We start from the raw sequence: 21,783 nt of genomic DNA, 5'->3' as shown, positions 1-21,783 counted from the left end.
GAGGCCTTTCTTTCTTTTTATTTTTTAACTTTGATTTTTATTGGTTTTCATTCAGAAATTCATATGCATTTCATTTTATACTAATGACCATTGTATTTATTGTAACTGTATTTTACTGTAATTACCACTGTTTGCAATGTCCTAGTGAAAGCTCGCTGGACCCTCCCTTTCCCTTCACCTTACCCATCCATTCATTAACTTCTGCTCCCTCTCCTTGGCCTCCATTCCTGAATGTCAATTATCTACAACTGTGAATAAACTTTCTCTTATATTTTTTGTTTGTTCTCTATCTCCCCTTTCCCACCTTCAATTGGATCAGTTATGCATGTCTTGTTCCACAGTCTTAATTGCAACATACATATTGTCTAACTGTCCATTCATTTCAGGTTGATCTTCTCTTCCTCTAACCCTTTACACTGTTCATTGTCTACCCATTCTTTCTTGCTCCCCTGTAACCATCCTGTTTTTGTAATAGTGACCTTACACAGTATTTGTCCTTTTGTGACTGAGTTATTTCACTCAGCATAATGCCATCTAGACTGACCGTGTTCTGTAGTAATTTTCAAGTTCTTCATTGTCCATTCATGCTGCATACTACTCCATTGTGTGAATGTACCCCCATTTGTCTTGTCCATTCATTTGTTGACGAGCACTTGGGCTGCTTCTATCTCCTTGCTATTGTGAGTAATGGCACAATAAACATAATAGATATACACACATTTGTTCTTGACAATGTCAAGCTTTGCAGTTTATTGAAAATGGGGCCTAGCCCAGCCTAGCTGAATCAGAATCAGTTGACTCAAAATCATAGCTGTCAAGATGAAATCAACTCTTAGGTGACCCTCCATTGGGTTTCTGAGTCTGTAAGTCACACTAAAGGAGACCACCCAACTTTCTCCCTCTGAACCGTTGGGGTCAAACCACCAGACAGGAGTGACCAACACGATTCTCCAGACACTATGCTACCAGAGTTCCCTGTCTGTTAACAAGATCCCAGTGATTCATAAACACATTGAAGTGGAGAAGGTCTGTTCTTGGCAATTCTTCTCTTCTACAATAAAGAAACATGTGTTGAGAAGGAAAATTTCTTGTCTAGGTCCCAACAAACAATCAGTATCAGTGTCGAACCTGGAGGCCAGGACTCCCGGTCCCAACCTCACTCCTCCCAAGCAGGAAATTGTCCTTGCTTGAGTGAGTTCAGGACAGAAAGTTGCTGAAGTTGGAGGAGGGGGGCCCTGGCTGGGGAGGCAGGCCAGCTGAAGCTCCATTAGTGACTTGAAGTGTAACATATTCTCTTAGATGCAAATTCCCTTTCCCTCTTCCCTGGTTCTCTGAGACACAATGGACTAGGGGGATACAATCAGGCAGTGCAGTGCAGCAGGAGGCCACCCCTATTCTACAGCAGAGGAAATGAGGCCTGTCAGGTAGTGGCTGAGCCAAGGCTGCCAGTCCCAGATCCTCACTCTGCTCTGTACAACCCAGGTGTCTCTGAAATGTGCCCCCTCGAGCCAGCCCTCCTCGCAGGTGGTTCTTTCATCTCCTGTCAGTTATCAGGGGCCCTCACTCGGCTGCCAGCCAGCATGTCTGCTTGGACGCCTACATTCCTCGGCTGTGACGGGGTGCACACTGGAGCCTGGGCTGGGGGACTCCGAGGGGTTTCGCTTGGCTGCAAGTTCTGGGGCCTAGCTGTCTGGGGAGTGTCAGGAGGTAAAGAACTTACTGAGGATGGGAGGGAAGAACTGTCTCTAGAAACAGAGTTTGGTAGGGACTGGACAGGGCATGCACCCAGTCAGGTTCCGAGGCAAGGCTTACCTCTGAAGCAGGGGCCCAGGGAACTGAACGAGGAAAAGAGTGAACCAAGAGTCTGTGGCTGAGGAGAAGAAAGCTACCTCTGTAGTAAGATTAAAAAGACTAAACGTCAGGCTAGAAAGTAGACCTCGCTAGAATTTTGTACAAACTCTATCATTCTTTCAAAGAAGCACTAGTGATGTAATAGATGGGCACTACAGACTTTAATATACAGATTGCATCCCAACATCAAGACAAAAATCCTCACCACTGGACCAGTAAACAACATCACGAAAAGATTGGAATTTCACCTTGCTTGAATCCACATTAAACACTCTCGGAACCTGCGGTCAGGAGATCAGGAGATGTTCTGCACTGACAAAGTCCACTGTTAGGAGCCTCTCCAAACTACTGAGAAGCAATGATGTCAGTGTGAAGCCTAAAATGCACCTGATTGAGACCATGACCTTTCCAGTCTCAGACTTGTTATGCGTCTGAGAACCGGTTACTGAATAAGGATTTAAGGAAAATTGATGGCTTTGAGTTGTAGCTTTGGAGAAGAGTACTGAATACCCCATGGTCTGCCAAGAGAACAGATATGTCTTAGGAAAAGTGCAGCCAAAGTGCTTCTTGCACGCAAAGATGGCGAAGATCCATCTCACATAGTTTGGACATGTTCCTTATCCCTTGAATGTCCCTTGAAAGAAAAGTGGAGGGTCAGTGAGGGAGAGGAAGACCCTCAATAAAATGGATTGGCAGGCAACTAGAGCAATGGGCTCTGGTGTCAGAGGTGATGAGGATGGCACATGAAGGGCCAGGGTTCAGATCTGTTGTTTGTAGGGTTGCTATGAGTCTCAACAGCATCTAAGAATAATAGGGGGAATCACAGAATTAAGTCCTGTCAGTCTGCTTCTAAAAGGCTATAGCTGTGAGAGAGTGTGTGTGTGTGTGTGTGTGTGGTTTGCTAAGGTTGAAACTGAAGTCATCGATCCGAGAGACTTTTCCCCCTTTACTTTTCAATAGGTATTCATGGTCATCAATTTCCCTGAATCACTTCTTTAGTTGTATACCAGAAATTTTGATGTGCTCCATTTTTACAGTCATCGTATTTGATATGCTTTCTAATTTCTTTTTATTTAATTTTTAAAATTTATCTTTTTATTTCTTCTTTGATCCTTAGGGTATTTAGAAGTGTGTGATTTAATTTCCAAATATATGATGATTTTCCAGGGATCTTTCTGTAACTATTGTCAGAGGCTGTAAAATGCACAGGAGGAGAGTACCTATCTTTCTCCCTTGAAGCTGCTGGTGGATTTGAGCCTTGAGAGAGATGAGGCCTTTGAAATAGCAATACAATGCCCTAAGGACTGTACCACCACAGGAATGTAATTCAGGCACCTTGTGGTCTTGTTGAAGAACTGTAGTAATTTTTCCTTTGTGACTAGGGAAAAGTCAGTCTTTTCAGTAGGTCAGTAGAAATGATGGTGGGGAGAAGGGTCTTAATTCGGGCTCCTCCCACAGATGCTGAGACAAAAGGCTGAATGCAGGCCATCATGCATGTAGAAGTGGATCCTGGGAGACGTCAGCAGGGGAGAGAGTGGGGGCATGGGATAGTAAGAGGAAGATGGAAAAGAAAGAAAACGTTATCAAGTCAGTTAGCATTGTGGACATCTGAAGCTTATGGTTGTGAGAAAAAAAAATACCCACTCAGGCAATGAAGGAGCTGGGTTATTTTTACATCAGCTCCCATCAGTCATGAATTCTCCAGGGTAGAGCAGATGCCAGTGGCCAGAAAAAGCCCTCAGGGAGATGCTGATGAGTCAAGTCAGGCCAAGCGAGGGAAAAGCTTGCAGGGTTTCAGTACAGACAGCGTCTCAGCACATGCTGCAGGTAGCCTCCCATCATCAAGTCAATTCCAACTCACAGCGACCCCAAGGACAGAACAGAACCCTGCCACCGGGGTCACAAGGCTGTAAATCTACAAGGAAGCAGACTGCTACTCTTTCTCCCTCGGAACAGCTTTCAGGCTCAAGGCCCTGACCTTTTGGTTAGCGGCTGAATGTCTTATCTACAGTGCTACCAGATGTGGTTGTTAGGTGTTGTTGAGTCAAATTCTACTCATAGCGACCTTATGAACAAAATATGTAAACCCAGTCCTGTTCTGCGCCATCCTCACACTTCCTGGCACACAAGAGCCCCTTGCAGCATCACCCTTGTCAATCCACCTGGTTGAGAGTCTCTGTCTTCTTCATTGACCCTTCACCCTTCCCAGCATCATGTCCCTCTAATGGTGATTACATTAAAACATGAGGCTGAGTCATTGCCTAAGGGTGGAGGTTTGAGGTGCGAGGAAGTGTCATCTTCCTCAGGATGTCCTGAGTAAGACAGCACCAGCCTCACACACAACAGCTGGCAGCCATCAATGCTTCTTCCTAGCCCAGCCCCACAAGCATGTGCACAGCGCCTCTGCCCTGCAGCTCCACCACGCTCAGCATCCCCGACTACATGAGGGCCTGAGGCACTGACATGCTGGGACACAGCAAGAAGCCATGCACGAGCACTAAACTGGAGCCACGAGTTGTGCTGCTACCCTAGGCGAGCTGCGTGGCCTCAGAAATTCATTTCCCATCTGGAAACTAACTTATTGCCAAGAGTCCTGCAAGAAAGAAGAGAAAGAGGGAATGTAAGTTCACCTTATAAATCTCAGCACACTGTACACGTGGAAGAATCATTCTATCAGAAGCTACCTAATACTTGTTTAGACGTCCCCATAGACTCACTGATGATAAGCTTCCCCATGATATCCATGTGAAATGACAAGAAAAACCACTGGGAGGTATCAAAGCCCCAAACCCCACTGCCACCACGTCAATTTCAACTCAGAGTAACTCTACAGCGTGGAGTAGAACTACATCACATGGTTTCCAAGGCTGGAAATCTTTCTGGAAGCAAATGTCTCATCCTTCTCCCTCAGAGTGGCTGGTGGATTCAAACCATGGACTCTTAAGTTAGCCTACAACACCACCAAAGAGCTAAAATCCAGAGGCTTGAAGGCTAGATTCATTCAACTCACTTGTATAATCATTGAAAATATTTGAGAAAGGGCATAAGGAGAGAAGATAGTTATTAAAAAAAAGAGAGACATCAAAAATCTTTTCCTATTATCAAACGATATCATTAATATCACAGGCAAGCAAGATGCTGCTGAAAATTATCAAAAACAACTGGAACAGCACATCAAAAAAGAACAATCAGATGTGCAGGCTAGGTTTAGAAGAGGTCGTGGTACTAAGGATATTATAGCTAATGTTAGATGGATCTTTGTTAAAAGCAAAAAATACCAGAGGAATGTCTATCTGTGTTTCATAGATTATGCAAAGGCATTTGACTGTGTGGATCACAACAAACTGTGGCTGACTCTGAGAAGAATGGAAATCCCAGAACACTTGATCATGCTAATGTGAAACCTATACTTGGACCAAGAGGCAGTCGTTAGAACAGAACAAGGAAACACTGGATGGTTCAAAATCAGAAAAGGTGCATGCCAGGGATACATCCTATCTCCACACCTTTTCACTAAATGCAGAGCAGATCATCTAGGAAGCAGATCACCATGAGGAAGAATGTGGCAACAGGATTGGAGGACGATGCCTCAATAACCTACTTTATGCCGATGACACGACCTTGTTTGCTGAAACTGAAGAAGATCTGAGCCATTTGCTGCAGAAGGTTAAGGATTAACAACCTTAAATATGGACTGAAGCTCAATATCAAGAAAACAAAGATTCTCATCACTGGGCAGATTGGCAACATCATGATAGACAGTGAAGAGATTGATATTGTTAACAGCTTCAGCTTGCTTGGCTCCACAATCAACACTCTTGGCACCAACATCCAGGAAATCAAAAGACAAATTGCACTGGGAAAATCTGCTGTCAGAGACCTCTCCAGAGTACTGAAGAGCAACCATGTAAGTCTGCAGAATAAGGTTCACCTGATACAGGCCATGATTTTTGCAATTAGTTGCTATGCATCGGAAAGATGGAAAATGACAAGGGATAATAGAAGGAGAATTGATGCCTTTGAGCTGTGGTGCTGGAGAAAGAGTATTGAATATACCATGGACTGCAAAGAGAACAAACAGGTTCATCCTGGAGAGGGTAAAACTAGGCTGGTCCTTGGAGGCAAGGATTCTGAAGCTTCGTCTGACATACTTTGGACATGTTGCAAGGAAGGACCAGTCCTTGGAGAGGGATATCATGCTTAGGAGGGTGGAGGGACAGCACAAGAGAGGAAGACCCTGGATGAGATAGAGTCAGAGACTGGAGTAATGGGGTTGGAAGTGTCGGAGATGGTGAGGTTGGCTCAGGATAGCGCAGGGTTCTGAGCTGTTGTACATAGGACCACTATGAGTCATAAGCGATTCGACAGCACTTAACAGTGACAATGAACCAATGTAGGGAGCTCTGCTGGCCTAGTGGTAAGAAGCTGCATTGCAATTTAAAAGGCATGCAGTTGTGTTGTCGGAGAATGACGTGCAATTTACTGCATCTGAATATCTGCTGGAGTGTCAGTTATGGGTTGGACACAATAGCACAGCATTACGAGGGCTCCTAGTGACAAGGTAAAACTGACCTAGAGGGTTTTCCAGACTGTAAATTAGCAGATCCCTCGGTGGAGCAGCTGGTGAATTTGAACCACCAACCTTTTTGTTGTCAGTCCAATGCTTAACCCCAAGGCTCTTTGGAGGATCATCTAAAGAGTTGATGTTCAAAATGTGGTCTATGTACCAGCAACCTCTCCATCATTGTGCAGTTTAGATCCAGACCAGATTTTTTAAATCAGAATCTACATTTTAACAAGATGCCAGGTGATTCAAAGGCTCATGAAGCCGGAGACTTGGCGAGCTTTAGGAGTGGGGATGGGGGCTTCAGCCTGGGGCGGCTCCAGGAAGAGACCGCACCTGTCTCCCTGCGACACCACTGTTCTCACCTCTGACCTGGGATAAGACTCTATCTGTTGTCAATATTAGAAGTATGTTCATAATCCTGATTCTGAGGAAACAAGAGCTGGTGGAGTCATGTTTGGAAAGGCCATGATAATGCATTTCTGAAATTGTGAGATAACCTAAAACAGTTAAAATTAATACTATTATCTTGTTGCTTGATTTATTTGACCTATGGTGATCCAGAAAATTTATCAGTGCAAAATGACTCATTCCCTGAGTGTTCTAAGCCAGATCCTAAAATCACCCCCCATGGTTTTCCTGCACTTTGAAGTGACAGAACAAATGACAGCAGAGATGGGCACTGAGTGCAGAGTGGCTGAAACATAAACATCTCACAACAATAACATCCTCATCTAAAAACAACCTGAAATAAGCATGTTATTTCTGGAATCTGCTTATGCTGTTTCATAAATAAGCATTTTTGCACCTGTAGGCAGACCCCGGGGACCAGGATGGTGTGTGTGTGTGTGTGGGGGGGGGTGTTTGTGCAGTTGGCCAACAAACCTGTTGCTATCTTCCATGCCATCCCATTATGAAGGCATGGGAAGGATCAAACTATCAGAGTAAAATTCTTGTGGAGCAAAACATGGGAAAACTTGTTGAGAAAAGCCATAAAGAAGACAAAATTGAGGATGTGAAGCTAAGGTGGTAGGTAGGGAAAGGCCTTCTAAAAGATGACCTTGAAAATAAAAGGTGAGGCAGGCAGTAGGTCAACAATCAAAGGACTTAATGTGTGTGAAAAGTCTAGTGAGATAAGACCCTCTCCCAGCAAGGCAACAATCCTATGGTGTAGAAACATAACTCTAGACATTAATTAGTTCATGTAATGAATGACGAGAACTAGAGGAGTCTTGACAGAATGCTTTGCTAGCATGTGTGCAACAGCTAGCAGTCAGTACTCTTAGCTGATCGCACCCCAGCCCAATTTTCCACTACCCCTTGGGCGCTCTGCCTGACTCATCCTTCTACTCTCTTGCTCATATAGCAAATGCCTAGTCACATTCCTGGCTTAGCTCTGGGATTTCATCTTTCTTAAAGCCCATACGGTCCCACCAAAAAACCAGACTCCTTTTCTCAGCACAGATGGTGATGATATGAACAGATAACTAGACAGAAAGGGATTGATGTTATTTAGAACAACTTGAGGCTGAGGTACCTGTTAGGAAAGTCAGTTGAGGCTATCCCAAGGCAGTGGGACCTACTGGTTTTGGTTCAGGAATGAGATCTGTAGAGACAGATTTAGGAAGTCATCAGAACATTCAAGCAAATGTATCTATCACTGATCTACTTCCATTAGCACACATCGTTTTGTTCTGTTATGACGGATGAACCCAATGTTGCCACTGGATCTTCTCTTGCTCTCCACTTCCAAGCATGATGTCCTTTTCCAAGTAATAGCCTTTCTTAGCAACATGCCCAGAATATGTGAGAAAAAGCTTCACCATTCTTGCCTTCAAGTAGCATCCTGGCTGCACCTCTTCCAAGAAATATTTATTCTTTTGACAGTCCATGAGATACTCAGTTTTCTTTTCCAACACAACTCAAAAGGCATCTTCTACTGTCATCCTTAGTGTCCAACTGTCTGATGCATAGGAAGTTAATTGAAAAGACTATAGCTTGAATCAGACATATTTTAGTCTTCAAAACGGCATTGCTGCTAAATAAACTTTTTTTTTTTCAAAATACTATGGAAACCCAAGAGTAAGATGAGGTGAATTCTTGTTAAAGCACTTCAGAACGTGTTTGTGAAGAACTTATTGCTGTTTAATCAGGACATACAACTGACTCTTCAGTGGGTTTTCAGAGGCAGTAAATGACATGGCAGGAAGACTGCTAATTTTTCTCCCTCAGAGAAGTTAATGGATTAGAAATGTCTGTCTTTGGGTTGGCAGTGCAACTTTCTACCCACTATGCTATCAGAGGAGTGGAATTCAAAGTGGACTTTGAAAAATGTGTGAGAATCAAGTGAAGAGTATAAAATGTGCCTATGGAGTAAGGCAGTCACTTGGGGAGTGATACAGGATTTGAAATCAGAAATGTTAAGATGATGTTATGCCAAGGACAAGAGCCAGAGCCCTCATTCATAAGTATCATTGATTGTGGAATCATTGAATATGTTGGGACAAGGGCATAAAGAGAGGAGACTGGCATAAAAAAAGAGATCTCAAATATATACATTTTTTCCTATCCTAATGAATAATCCATGGTGTGTCGCACTAACAAAAAGGCCGTGTGTCTCCAGTAGTTCAAATCCACCAGCTGCTCCTTGGAAGAAAGATGGACAGTCTCCTCCCATTAAGATGTTATTGTCATGACGGGAGTCCAGAGCGAAGGCTGCATAGTGGAGTGGACCCGTGGAAGGGACTGTAAAACAATGGAAGAATTTTTCTTTTACTTTTCAAAGAGAAGAGTGTACTGAGGAGGGAGGGGTGGGCAGGAAGAAAAGTGCAACAATGAATGAATGAATGGAAATCCAAAGTCTCTGTAAATTTTCATTGAAATTAATATAAAAAGAGTAAAAAAAAAAAAAGCAACTGAAAAACAATTGTTACTGTGTACTGTTGAGTCAGAACTGACCCCATAGCTGACCCTCCAGTGGGTTTTCTGATGCAGTAAATCATCCAGGAAGATCTGCTGAGTCAGAATCAATGCCATGGCAGTGGTGGTGGTATTGTTAGGTGCTATCGAGACTGACCCATAGTGACCCTATGAACAACAAAATTGAACACTGTCCCATCTTGTACCATCCTCATATTTTCTGATTTACTCGGGCCCATTGCTTCAGTCACTGTGTTAATCCATCTGGTTGAGGATCTTCCTCTCTTTTGCCAACCCTCCATCTTTCCAAGCATAATGTCCCTCTCCAAGGAAGAATAGTCTCTCTTAGCAACATGTCTGGAGTATGTGAAACAAAGCTTTATCATCCTTGCCTCCATAGAGTACTCTGGAAGCACTTTCTCGAAGACATATTTGGTTTTCTTGCAGTCCATGGGATATTCAGTACTCTTCTCCAGCACCAGACTTCAAAGGCATAAATTCTGTCATTCTTTATTCACTGTCTAGCTCTCAGGTACATACAAGTGACTGAAAAGACCATGGCCTGAACCAGGTATATCTTAGATCTCTAACTGACATCATTGCTTCTCATTAATTTGGAGAGATCCTTGTGCAATAAATACATCTCCCGACTGTTGGTGGTACCAAGGGTGTTGAGTGTGGATCCAAGTAAGATGGAAATTATTGACTGTTTCAATCTTTTCTCCATCTATCATGATGTTGCTTATTGCTCCAATAGTGAGACCTTTTGGGGGTTTTGTTGTTGAGGTGCAATTCATATCAAAGGCTGAATATAGTCTTTGATCTTCTGCAGCAAGAGCTTCAAGTCCTCCTCACTTTAAGCAAGCACAGTAGTGTCATGTGCATGGGGCAGGCTGTTGATGATTCTTCCTCCTATCCTGATGCCACATTCTTCTAAAGAGCCCAGCTTCTCAAATAATTTGTTCAACATACAGATTGAAAAGGTATGTAGAGAGGATACAACACTGACACACATCTTTCTTAATTTTAAACCATGTATTCAGTGACTAGGGTAATGGGGGTAGGTGTGTTGGAGATGGTGAGATTGGCACAGGATAGGGCAGAGTTTAGGGCTGTAGTACAAAGGGTCGCTATGAGTCACTGGCGACTAGATGGCATGTAACAACAATGTTCCCTTGCTCTGTTCACACTAGAGCCTCTTGGTCTGGGTTTCACATGAACACAATTAAATGTTCTGGGGTTTTCCATTCTTCTCAATGTTAGCCATAATTTGTTACGATTCACACAGTCAACTATCTTTGTATAGTCATCAAATAGTCATTCTTCTGATATTCTTTACTTTTAGCCACAATCCATCTGACATCAGTGATGATACCCTGGTGCCACAGCCTCTTCGAAATCCTGCTTGAACGTCTGGCAATTTTCTATTCTAGCCATTTTGTAATGATCTTCTGCCTTTATTTACTTGCATGGAATATTAATGATATTGTTCAATAATTTCCACATTCTGTTGGAACACTTTTCTTGGGAATAGGCATAAATATGGGTCTCTTATCGTCTGTTGGCCAGCCAGCTTCCTCTGAATTTCCTGGCATACGCTGGTGAGCATACCCACAGTTGTATATTAGTTGAAACATGTCCACTGGCATCCTACCCATTCCTGCAGCCTTATTCTTTGCCACTCAGTGCATCTTCAACTTTCTCCTCCACTACCATTGGCTCTTATTTATATGTACTTCCTGATTTTTTTTCTCAGTGTCAGCCAATTCTTTGTGGTACAGTGACTTCATGTATTCACTCCATCTCCTTTTGATACTTTCTGGATCATTTGAGATTTGGCCCGTAACATCCTTCAATATTACAACTCAAGATTTGAATTTTTCAGTTCTTTCAGCTTGAGATATGCCAAACAAGTTCTTCCTTTTTTGTTCTCCAATTCTAGCTCCCTGCACATTCCATTTTAATACATTGCTTTGTCTTCTTGAGCTGCTGTTTGAAATCTTCATTAGGCTCTTTTACTTCTGTATATTTCCTCTTTGTCTTTTCAAAGAGCTATTGCAACTTTCAGTCTCTTCTGACATCCATTTTGAAATTGCTATGGTAGTGGGTTTGGGGTTGGGGTTTTTTTGGGTAATGAACAAATAAGGCTACCAGTATTCTATATTGATTCACCAGCTCCAAATCAATGTATTGATTGCAGAAAACTTTTCAATGACTTCCATTGTTCTGAGAATAGACTCCAGCGTTCTAATAACCAGCATAATTCCAACAGCTTGGTTTTCTCTTTGTTCTCACACCACCCTACTCTAGTTTTAGCCTGCAGCCTACCCTTGTTGCATCCATGTCCCACCCCACACTCTAAAGGTACCATCCTCCTCACACCATAGGACTTTTGTATTTGCTAGGTCATTTTTCAACAGTTTTCCTCCTCCTCTTTGTCCAGTTAAATGCTAATTCTTCCTCTTCTTTCTGAATAGCACTACTTCCCAATCTCCTTGTTTAGAGTACATCATGACACTTTTTCTCCATCACAGCAATTATCAGGCATCACATACAGTGGTGTGTGATATGTCACTTCTACTAAGCTGCAAGCCTCAAGAAGCTAGGGCCTTTTGTCCTCATAACTAGTATCTGCATCCTCTGTGTCTGCATATAGAAAGTTCTGAATTAACTATTTGTTGGAAAACATGTAAGATGCGAGAAAACTATTGTGTCTGTGGGAACAGTGGTGCAATGTATCTTTTTAAAAGGTGGGGTTTTTTTAGGCACTGTCATGTTGTTTCTAACACACAATGACCCCATCCATGTACAATGAACCATTGCCCTGTCTTTTGCCACCTTCACAAGAGTTGCTAGATTTAAGCCCTGTCCATCCGTATCACTGAAGGTCTTCATCTTTTTTTTAAAAAAAAAATCACATCATGTACTAGGGCTTACTCCATTCTCTGCTGTTTAGAGACTCAGGAGTTATCTAAGGTCACACTTGTCAAAGTTCAAAACCAGGCCTGGTTTTTTTGTTGTTTTTTTTTTTTTTTTAAAAAAAGCACATTTATCTTCAGTTAAGTGTGCAGAACTTGTGAGCATATACGAACTTAGCGGCAGCATAACCCTCTTGCACAAATCTGCTCCCACTGTTTCAGTTCTTTTTCAGTATGTAGGTCAAATCTCACTTAAAGGTTTATAAATCTGCAAGGAGAGGGCAGATTTGTTTTACTGTCCTTTCTGAGAAAGACCATGCTGCTTTTTATACTCCACTTCCTCTTCTATGGGATTAGTGACATATAATTGAACTCAAAACAAAACCCTGAACAGAACCCTTCTGTATGAATGTACCTGACTGGTGAAGAAATCGAGTTACAGAACATCGAGTCCTTCTGTCCTCTCAATGGTCAGGCCTGAACTTGGCACAAACACATCCTTTATCTAAAGGAGCTGCTCCTGATTCAGAATGACACCTAATGGCGTCTAAGCACACGCGTTCTAGTACATCATTAAAGTTCTTTAAGCCCTGCCTTATCAAAAGTGGAAGTGATAGGACATGAAAACAGTACTGAGCACCTAACCCCTCATGCCTGGCATTCTCACATGCACTATTTCCTCTAGTCCTCTCTCACAATAATCGTATGGGCCTGGAAATACTCACCTTGTGCTGCTGGGAGGCTAGCGTGGAGAGGGAATGTGACTTCTTCAATCAACTTCATGTGATCAACGGCAAGTTTGGGGCTCAAATCTGGTTCACCTGCCCACTGTTTATTTTGGCTAGCAGGGTAACATACTATGTCATTAGAGTTCCTTATTGCTACTATTTCTTACGTCTTGTGCCCCCACAGAAACCATGGTGATACTGTGTATTAAGCACTGGACTGCTAACAGAAAAGCTCCTAGTTCTAATCCACCAATCACTCCGTGGGAGAAAGCTGAGGTCAAACCCAAAATCATTTACAGCCTTGGAGAAACACTGTGAGGCAGTCCTATGCGGCTCTATAGTCTTATGAATCAGAATCAGATTGACAGCTCTGGTTTTTATGTCAACCACCTCAGCAAGCTATTTTGAGAATATTACAAAGTAAATACATTTAACAAATACTGCATAGTGCCACTGTTGTAAAATGGGACTGACACAGGGGCTGGGAGGGGGCAACTGAGAAAGATGGGATAAATTATGTATATTGCATTGAAACAGATGAGAGAGAGAGACCTGTTTAAAAGGGATAGATGATTAGGTATAATTGTCACGACAGGAGTCCAGAACGAAGGCTGCATAGTGGAGTGGACCTGGGGGGAGAAATTGTGTTAACAATGAAAGAATTTTTCTTTCACTTTTCAAAGAGAAGACCGAACTCGAGGGGAAAGGTGGGAAGGGAGAAAAGTGCAACAATGAATGAATGGAAACTCAAAGTCTCTGTAAATTTTCATTAAAACTAATAATAATAAAAATTTTTAAAAATCACTAAAAAAAGACATACATTAAAAAGCAAGTTTTCAATTATGAATCTCTAGACAGTGTTAAGAATGTTAAGCAACTAATTGCTTCTCGGCCTTTTGGCTAAGATCAAGTAAAGAATGTTAAGCAACTAGGAGCACTGTTGTTGTTGTTATGTACCGTCGAGATGCTTGTGACTCATAGTGATTACAAGGAGGAAAAACTAGAGCATAATTTAAAATTTTTGGGGTGAATTTTTATGGGGATTAGCAGAGAATAGTTTTTCTCTTAAGTTGGAAACTGTGATCTTCCAAAGTTCTCAATTTAAAAAGAATAAATAATGACCCAATTTTAAAATGAGCAAAAGACTTGAGCAAACATGTATCCAAACATAAATGAATGGCTACCAGGGAAATTCAGATCACAATGGATAGTCACAATCAAAGGGAGGTGAAAGGCAGGTAGGTGTTGGCAAGGATGTGGAAAATATGAACTCTTCTACATGGCTGGCAGGAATGTAAAAACGATTCTGTTGTGGAAACCAGCCTGGAAGTGTCTTAAAGGGTTAAACTGTGACCACATGGCCCAACTATTCTACTCCTGGGCATATAGTCAAGAGAACATTTAAACATGTAAAATCTGTACACAATATTCATAGCAGCATTATTCGAAACTATACTGTAGGAGCAATTGATAAATGTCAAACCAAAATATGGCCTATCCATGTACTGGAACATTATTAAGCCACAAAAAGAAATGAAATAGTGATAAATGAATGTCACAACATGGATGAGCATTTAAAACATTATGGGAAGTCACAAAAAGAACCTATTGTATGGTTAGATTTAATATTAAGTTCTCTAAGGGAGCTCTGATGGCTTAGTGGTAAGAAGTTCCACTGCCAACTCAGAGACACATGGTTCAAATCCACCAGCTGCTCCAAGAGGGAAAGATGAGCAATCTCCTTCCATGGGAATTGCAGCTTCCAAAAATTTGCTGGAGGGTGAGCTATAGGTTAGTAATGACTTTTTTGACTCTGAGGTACAACAAAAACTCTATTTGCAATAAGGCAACCCAAACCCACAACCATCTAGTCAGTTCCTACTCATAAGAGCCCTCTATTGAGTTTCCAGGCTACAAATCGTCATGGCAAGAGACTACACAGCTTTCTTTTGTACAGTAAGTGGTGGATTTGAACTGCCAACCTTTATATTATCAGTAATATTATATTACATGTTTCTCTGCTAAAGCTCCTAAGCACTAGCAGTGGTTAAGTAGAACTGATTTTTTTTTCTTATTACTGCCTGTATTCTTCAGAAGGATGACTTAAAATTATGCTTATTCTTATATACTATCTAAAACTATTAATGCTAAAACATTCAGAGAAAGATGCTGGAGATCCACATACAGAATCACCAACCATCCAGTTACTAAAACAAGAAATCTAACAAATCATTTTGGCTTCCATCTTCCTTCATATCTCCATTTCATCAGGAAGAAACAAGCCCTGTTTGTAAACTCCAAGAGGGTGAGACTCTTTGTCCACTATGATGTCCTCAATTCCTTTGAATGACACTTGGCACAGAAGATGCTTTAAGGAAGATTTCTTGAATAAAGAAAAAAAAATCATGCCCTCTGTTATCAGCACCGTAGTTTTTTAAAAAATTCTTCACTTTATAATTTATTAATATCTATAAAATACTAATACAAATAAAAATAATAATAAAGGAAGCTCTGGCGGTCTCATGAGTAAGGAGTTGTACTCCCATCCTCCAGCTCCCCTGAGAGAGAAGATGGGCGACTAACAGCCTCTGAAAACCTGCTGGAGAGTCAGATATGAGTTGATTATGTCTCAGCAGCACTTAATAACAATAAAAATAAAAAAAAAAACAGAGCTTCTGACAGTTTCAATTGCCATTCCAGTTGCTGAAACATAGTAATATTCTATGCTGTCAGAGTATGTAGAACACAGTGAATTTAATCAAGTTAGCTCTTGTACCCTGATCCACAAATGTTTAAAAGATATTTTATTTTATAAACTTAGCTCTTTAAAGAACTGACAATAACAGAGGGCTTAACCTAGAATACATGGACAGGCTTGAGAACCTCTAAAATTGTATGCAAAAAATCTAACATGGATATTGGCATGTGCATCTTTTCAGTGAGAATTTATCACTCAATTGGATTTTCAAAGACGTCTATGAGCCAAAGGAAGTTAAAAATTATTTAACTACAAACAACCACAAAGTATTTTAAACATGAATTTGTACAGTAAAATAATACCCAATAGCTCCATCTATAGGTAAGTTAGTGAAACAGAGCAGAAATATTGACCACCAGAGATCAGTGCATCTTAACAAATGTTTGTATTTAAATCTTCAGTGTCACTTAAGTTGGATTTATTTATAATATCACAGCTTTCTTTTCCTCAAATGTAGATGCAAAAATTGGAGACTGTTGATGAATTCTACTTACAGTACTTCAGCACCAAAAAATTGGGCAGTTAGGCTGTTATATATGTATGTACAGTTCAACATTTGTCAGTCTTAAAATGCTTATTTATAATGAAATCTATATAAAACCGTTAAAAACTTTCATATTTACATTTTTAAAAATGAAAAGTATTGTTTCCTTTGCCACAACTTGTCAACATCGACTCTGACCCACCCACCTTCTTACTCCTCATTCTCCTTGTGACAGACATAGACCAAAAGACCCAAGCATACTGCTTAAACAAAATGCGTCCTAAAAAGGCAGAATGCCTTTAGGACAATAGGCGAATATTTTATACATTTCAATGGGAGTTAAAGAAAAGTATATAAAAGTTCTTTTCAAAGTCTCAGTCCAACATAAATGTGCAATTTCAGTGTAAGAAACCATTATATATGAATGAGTAACTTTGCTTTCTTTAACATAAATGAACAGTTCTTTTGGGCCAGAAAAATGTTTCTTTTCCTCTGCTTCACAATGAAACATTTTCTCTATAAATTTTAAGGGAGAGGAGGCTCAAGGTAGAGATATTAGGCAATCTTGGTTTATAGGAAATGTGTCAGAAGGAATACAGACAGTTTGAAATGTTTACACTTAAATAAATAAAGGGTAAAGTGTGCTGTCTAAATCACAAAGAAACAACAACACAATAAATACAACTGCTGAAAATGTACAAGCCATGAAAAAAGCACTTTTCCACTGGTTAGCGATCTCATTTCCACCATCCAACAGGGATTCTTTAATGCCAGCATTTTTCTACATATTTTAGAAACTAATTATGAACTGAGTAACTGTAAAATGTTAACCAATCCAACAATTTCAAGGATCTGAAAAAACATACAAGATTTTTAAAAAACTATTCCTGACACACCATTTCAAAATATGAATTCTTCACATTCTTCTTTTTTGATGTTTTGCTCAGTAGAAACCAACTGAGGAACATTCACAGGAAAAGTCTCTTCCACTGCAAGACAAACTTTTCCATCGGCCATCGTCCAAGAGAAAGATAGCTCTTAAGTCATCGTTGATGTGCATTTTCTTCTTCTTTTTTTAACTTTTTTTTTTTTTTTTTTAAAAAAGGTCTATTCTCCCATGAGTTTTATCTGGTTTTAAAACACTGCTCCTAAAGCAGTATCTTATAGAAACACTGCTGTTTCAGGGTCCACTGCCTAATTATGGGCAAAGTGCTCTCTTTCGACATCAAAATACAAGGGCTTCCCTGGACACTTGGTAACCAAGCAGGTTTTAAAGTGCACTCCTGTATCCAAAATACTAGGACCGTTCTGCAGAACTCTGAGAGGGGCTTGGCTCCGTTCCATCCTCCGTGCCACTGTCTATGTCCTGCTCCATTACTGTTTCATCATCATCTAGCTGCTGGCTGGTAAAATTGTTCAGCTCAAGGAGGCCACTGGGTTCCACTACCACGTTGGAGCTGGAGTGACAAGGAATAGCATACTGGGGAATGGCCTGGAAGAGAGGATACAAGAAAAAACCTTTAAAGTAAGAAAAGGTAAAAGAAGAATTTCCCCCAAAAGGAAAAAAAAAATAATGCTCAATGCTGTCAAGTCAGCACCAACTCATTATGGAAACTTGAGTTTCCAAGGCTATAAGTCATATGAGAGATTACCCATCCTTTTCTGAAGGAACAACTGGTAGATTTGAACTGCCAGAGGGCTATGACCTTTGGGCAAGCAGCACAGCTCTCTACTGACACCACCATCAAAGCTTCTTTCAACAAAGCTAAGGAGCAATAAAAGAAAAAGGCCACTGCTAACAACTGGGACACTGCAGGCACTATGCTGTTGTTGTTGTTATGTGCCCTCGAGTCGACTCATACAGCCTTAAACCCTGCTCTATCCTGTGCCAATTGCACTGCCTCTGACACACCCATCCCTATTACCCCAGTCACTGAATCAATCTACCTCATAGAGGGTCTTCCCCTCTTGCGCAGTCCCTCCACCCTCCCAAGCATGATGTCCCTCTCCAAGGACCTGTCCCTCCTTACATGTCCAAAGTATGTCAGACGAAGCCCCAGAATCCTTGTCTCCAAGGAACAGCCTGGTTTAACCCTTTCTAGGATGAATCTGTTTTCTTGGCAGTCCACGGTACATTCAATACTCTTCTCCAGCACCTCAGCTCAAAGGCATCAATTCTCCTTCTATCCTCCCTAGTCATTGTCTAACTCTCTGATGCATAACAAGTGCTTTCATATGTGAAATTCTACTAAATTCCCATAACGTGGTAGGGAAAAATATTTGCATTTTATAAATAAGGAGACTAAGAGACTAAGGGATTTAATCAAGGTCTCATAGTTCATCAGGGGTAATGGCAGAATTCAAACCCAAGTCTCATACCACTCTTAAGTGCTCCTTCCACTCCTTTATGGAGCTGCTTCTAATAAAGGAGGCTGTAGTCTGTGATGTGAATCAAAAGACAGACACGCAAGATAATTTGATCATTAGGCATATTTAAATGGAAATATAGTCAAATTTTACTGTTGATTTTTTGCTAAATGATTAATTTGCTGATATCATGCCGTAAGTTCCATGGTTAACTTTTTGGTGGTTCAAAGAGAAAGTTCTGGGGCACACAGTAACAATTTTTATTGAAAATAAAAGTAGTGAAAGTACTTAAATACGAGAGGGCAAGAGGCTTTTTAAAAACCAAAGTATCAGTGGATAAATACATACGTGAGCACACTGCCATATCAGATTCTATTTTATTAGATCTTTACAAAAGGCAATCAGTTGATGTCATACCTCTGTGTGGTGTAAGTGGGTCTGCTGCTGTGATTTTTTGTTGCTGAAAATGGCTTTCCTAGAGCATTGTTTAGCTCTCTGCCTCAACTCTGTGCCTGTAAGCACATTAACCTGATTCAGGTGCCTCAACTCTGCCTGACATGATCCACCAACACCATCAACAGCTCTGCGTGAGCCCCAGGCTGGGAGCTACATAAGAGCAAGGTAGCCTCAGCAAAGGAGGCAGACCAGTACTGGAGCTGCAGCGTGACTTGACTTAGCCCAAGCTTGCTGGAGGATGAGAAGCAGCTGTCTGGACTGAGCAGCTCAATGGTATTATTGGTTGTATCTAGGACTGCCACTACTTTATTTAGATGTCTCTGACTTGGGAAAGCTGTTCCACAGAACTACAGCCAGGGCCTTCACCCAAGCTTGCTAGAGGACTAAGAGATTGTGTGGGTACTGTATATTGTCACAAATCTGTATAGTTTGTTAGCATTTTCTGGGCTGAGTGATTGTGTGGTTATTGATTGTACTATGGCTCACCGACTTCTTTAATAAACCACACACTGAAATCTCACAATTTAGAGTATGGTTCTCCAAAATCTGTATATTCACTGGGACAAATTTTGGACCCCGTTACTAGTAAAACTGGTGTTGGAATTGGTGAAAGTAGGTGCAGGAGGTGACCATATCTGAACTTGTAGCTAAACAGTTTTGTACTGTGGATGTTGTTAATGGGGACACTTTTCCTTTGTGGAGTTAGTGGAGGCTGGAATCAGCTGTCCCCACATTTTCCTTGCTCAAATCTCACCCTGTTAAAAACTCTACCACTATTTACTATTGTATCTGCTATAAAAATCAAACTTTCTACAATAGCCCTAATCTCTGCCAAATGTACTTTAGGGACTCTTCGAGAAACACTCTCTCTCAAATATTTATGTGACTGGTCCATTCTATAGTATGTGTCTGAGCTCAAATGCTTACAGAAGTCTTCCTTGACCACAAAATAAAAAACACTACGGTAGCTTCTATCCCTTATTACATCCAGACAGATTCTTGTTGCATTAATCCTTTGTTAAATTGCTTCTCATCCTTAGGATTATAGCTCCAAGAAAACAGGGACCAGAGCACAAAATTTTACTACTTTGTTCAAGAATAGATGCCCAGAATTTTAAACCAGGGCAAATATTTGTTGAGCTTTTTAGGTGTATCTGATAATTGAATGATACATTTTAAATATTAAAACCACAAAGCAAAGGTAAAATGTCAGCATTTTGCCAAATATGCTTTTTGTCAAAACAAACAAGCAAAAAAAGCCTGTTCTAGAAAAAGCTGCTACATTTAGTTAGAACACTATCAAGAAAATAATGGAAGATGCCTAGACAATTATTCCAGGGTAGAAGTTGTGGTTTTTTTTCTCCCCCCCACCCCTCCTCTGCTTCATATAGGCAATGATCAGGAAAATAAAGCACTGTGGAGAAAATACTAGATGGAGTCAGGGGACCTGGGTTTTAGTTACGTTCTGGTCCTGAACTGCTGTGGTCTTTATGAGAGTCACTTTCTTTCTCCCAGCCTTGGCTTAATCTTATGTGAAATATAGTTGGAGGAGAAATGCTTTAAAGATCCTTGCAATACTAAAATTCTATAAATTCCACACAAAGACTCTCTCAGAAAGAAGATATCCATCTTATTTATTCCTCTATCCCCAGTACCTAATACAGTGCCTGGACCACAGAGGATAAACAGTATACATGAAATGAATGGATGAAACACAGTTTCCAACTATCAAAAACCAGTATGTTTTCATTCAAAGCATTTAACATTAAATATGCTGAAATTTTATAGGATATCAAGGAAATAAAACACATATTTCCTTCACCAATCTCAATAGGTATTTTACTAAAATTAGTAAAATCAGGAATTCAGATCAAAACTAAGTACAAGAAGTAAGTCCTAAATTAACCTTCCAGCAATGTATTCATGACAACCAATTATAATAGAAACTATTTTTATTAAGACATTTCATGTGAGATACTTCACTAGGTACATACATTTTTCTCATTTAATCCTCAAAACAAACTGCAAGGTAAGTGTTCCTGTTTCTAGTTCATGGTAAAGGAAATGGATGCACAGAGGTTAATTCAGTTACTCAAAGTTATAATGTTAGCAAGGAAGAGAGAGAAGACTTGAATCTAGATGCTTTGGACTCCAAAAGCACGCTTCTTAGTCACTGCTGCCTCTCCCCGTGAGTCTCATAGCACAAGATACACACATAGCACAAGATACAGGCTAAAATGTAACTGAGTATTATGTAGAAGACCTGATATTTTTATCAGCTTTTTCCCCCTTCATTTTTATCACTTATGAAAAGTACAGAAAATAGTTCCTAAATATGGTATTAGAAATTCTTCTCAATTTAGTGAGTATATCAATCTAAATCACTAGTAAATTTCAGTACAAATAATAATAGTTATCACCTATGGGGCAATCATGAAGGGCTAGGTACTGTGCTAGGTGCTCCGGCTCAATTTTATGTATTCCTCCTATCAATCATTGAACTTATTCCTCTTGTGCTTTTGAAAAAAACTACAGGTGATGGAATCCGAGCAGTCTTACCCAAAGTACTGCCCACTCATTGCCATTGCATCCAAGTCAACAAAAAGCTGACCCTCCAGCGGATTTCTGGGGCCCTAAACCTCACAGGCGTGTAGGGTGCCCATCTTTCTCCTGAAGAGCTAGTGGTGGATTTGAACCACCAGCAAGGTACAGCCTTTGGGTTAGCAGCACAACTACCT

General features: G+C 40.7%; 1 protein-coding gene across 5 annotated transcripts in view; it reads right to left on the bottom strand.

Moving 5' to 3' along the window:
* Nucleotides 1–17,321: 17,321 nt before the first annotated feature.
* The window catches only part of LOC102853403 (chromosome unknown open reading frame, human C11orf30), a 98,245-nt gene continuing 93,783 nt past the window's right edge, over nt 17,322–21,783 (bottom strand). For all 5 annotated transcript variants that reach the window (XM_006882869.1, XM_006882870.1, XM_006882866.1 and 2 more), the window contains one exon: nt 17,322–17,714. In XM_006882869.1, the coding sequence (XP_006882931.1) occupies nt 17,520–17,714 (195 nt within the window). In that variant the 3' untranslated portion in view covers nt 17,322–17,519. The remainder of the gene's footprint in view (nt 17,715–21,783) is intronic.

This window comes from Elephantulus edwardii, unplaced genomic scaffold, assembly GCF_000299155.1.
Source record: "Elephantulus edwardii isolate Elephantulus edwardi_28Jun2011 unplaced genomic scaffold, EleEdw1.0 scaffold00025, whole genome shotgun sequence".
Classification (NCBI taxonomy): Eukaryota; Metazoa; Chordata; class Mammalia; order Macroscelidea; family Macroscelididae; genus Elephantulus; species Elephantulus edwardii.
Note: the sequence above shows the minus strand (reverse complement) of the source record. Positions and strands in the feature narration are given on the sequence as shown.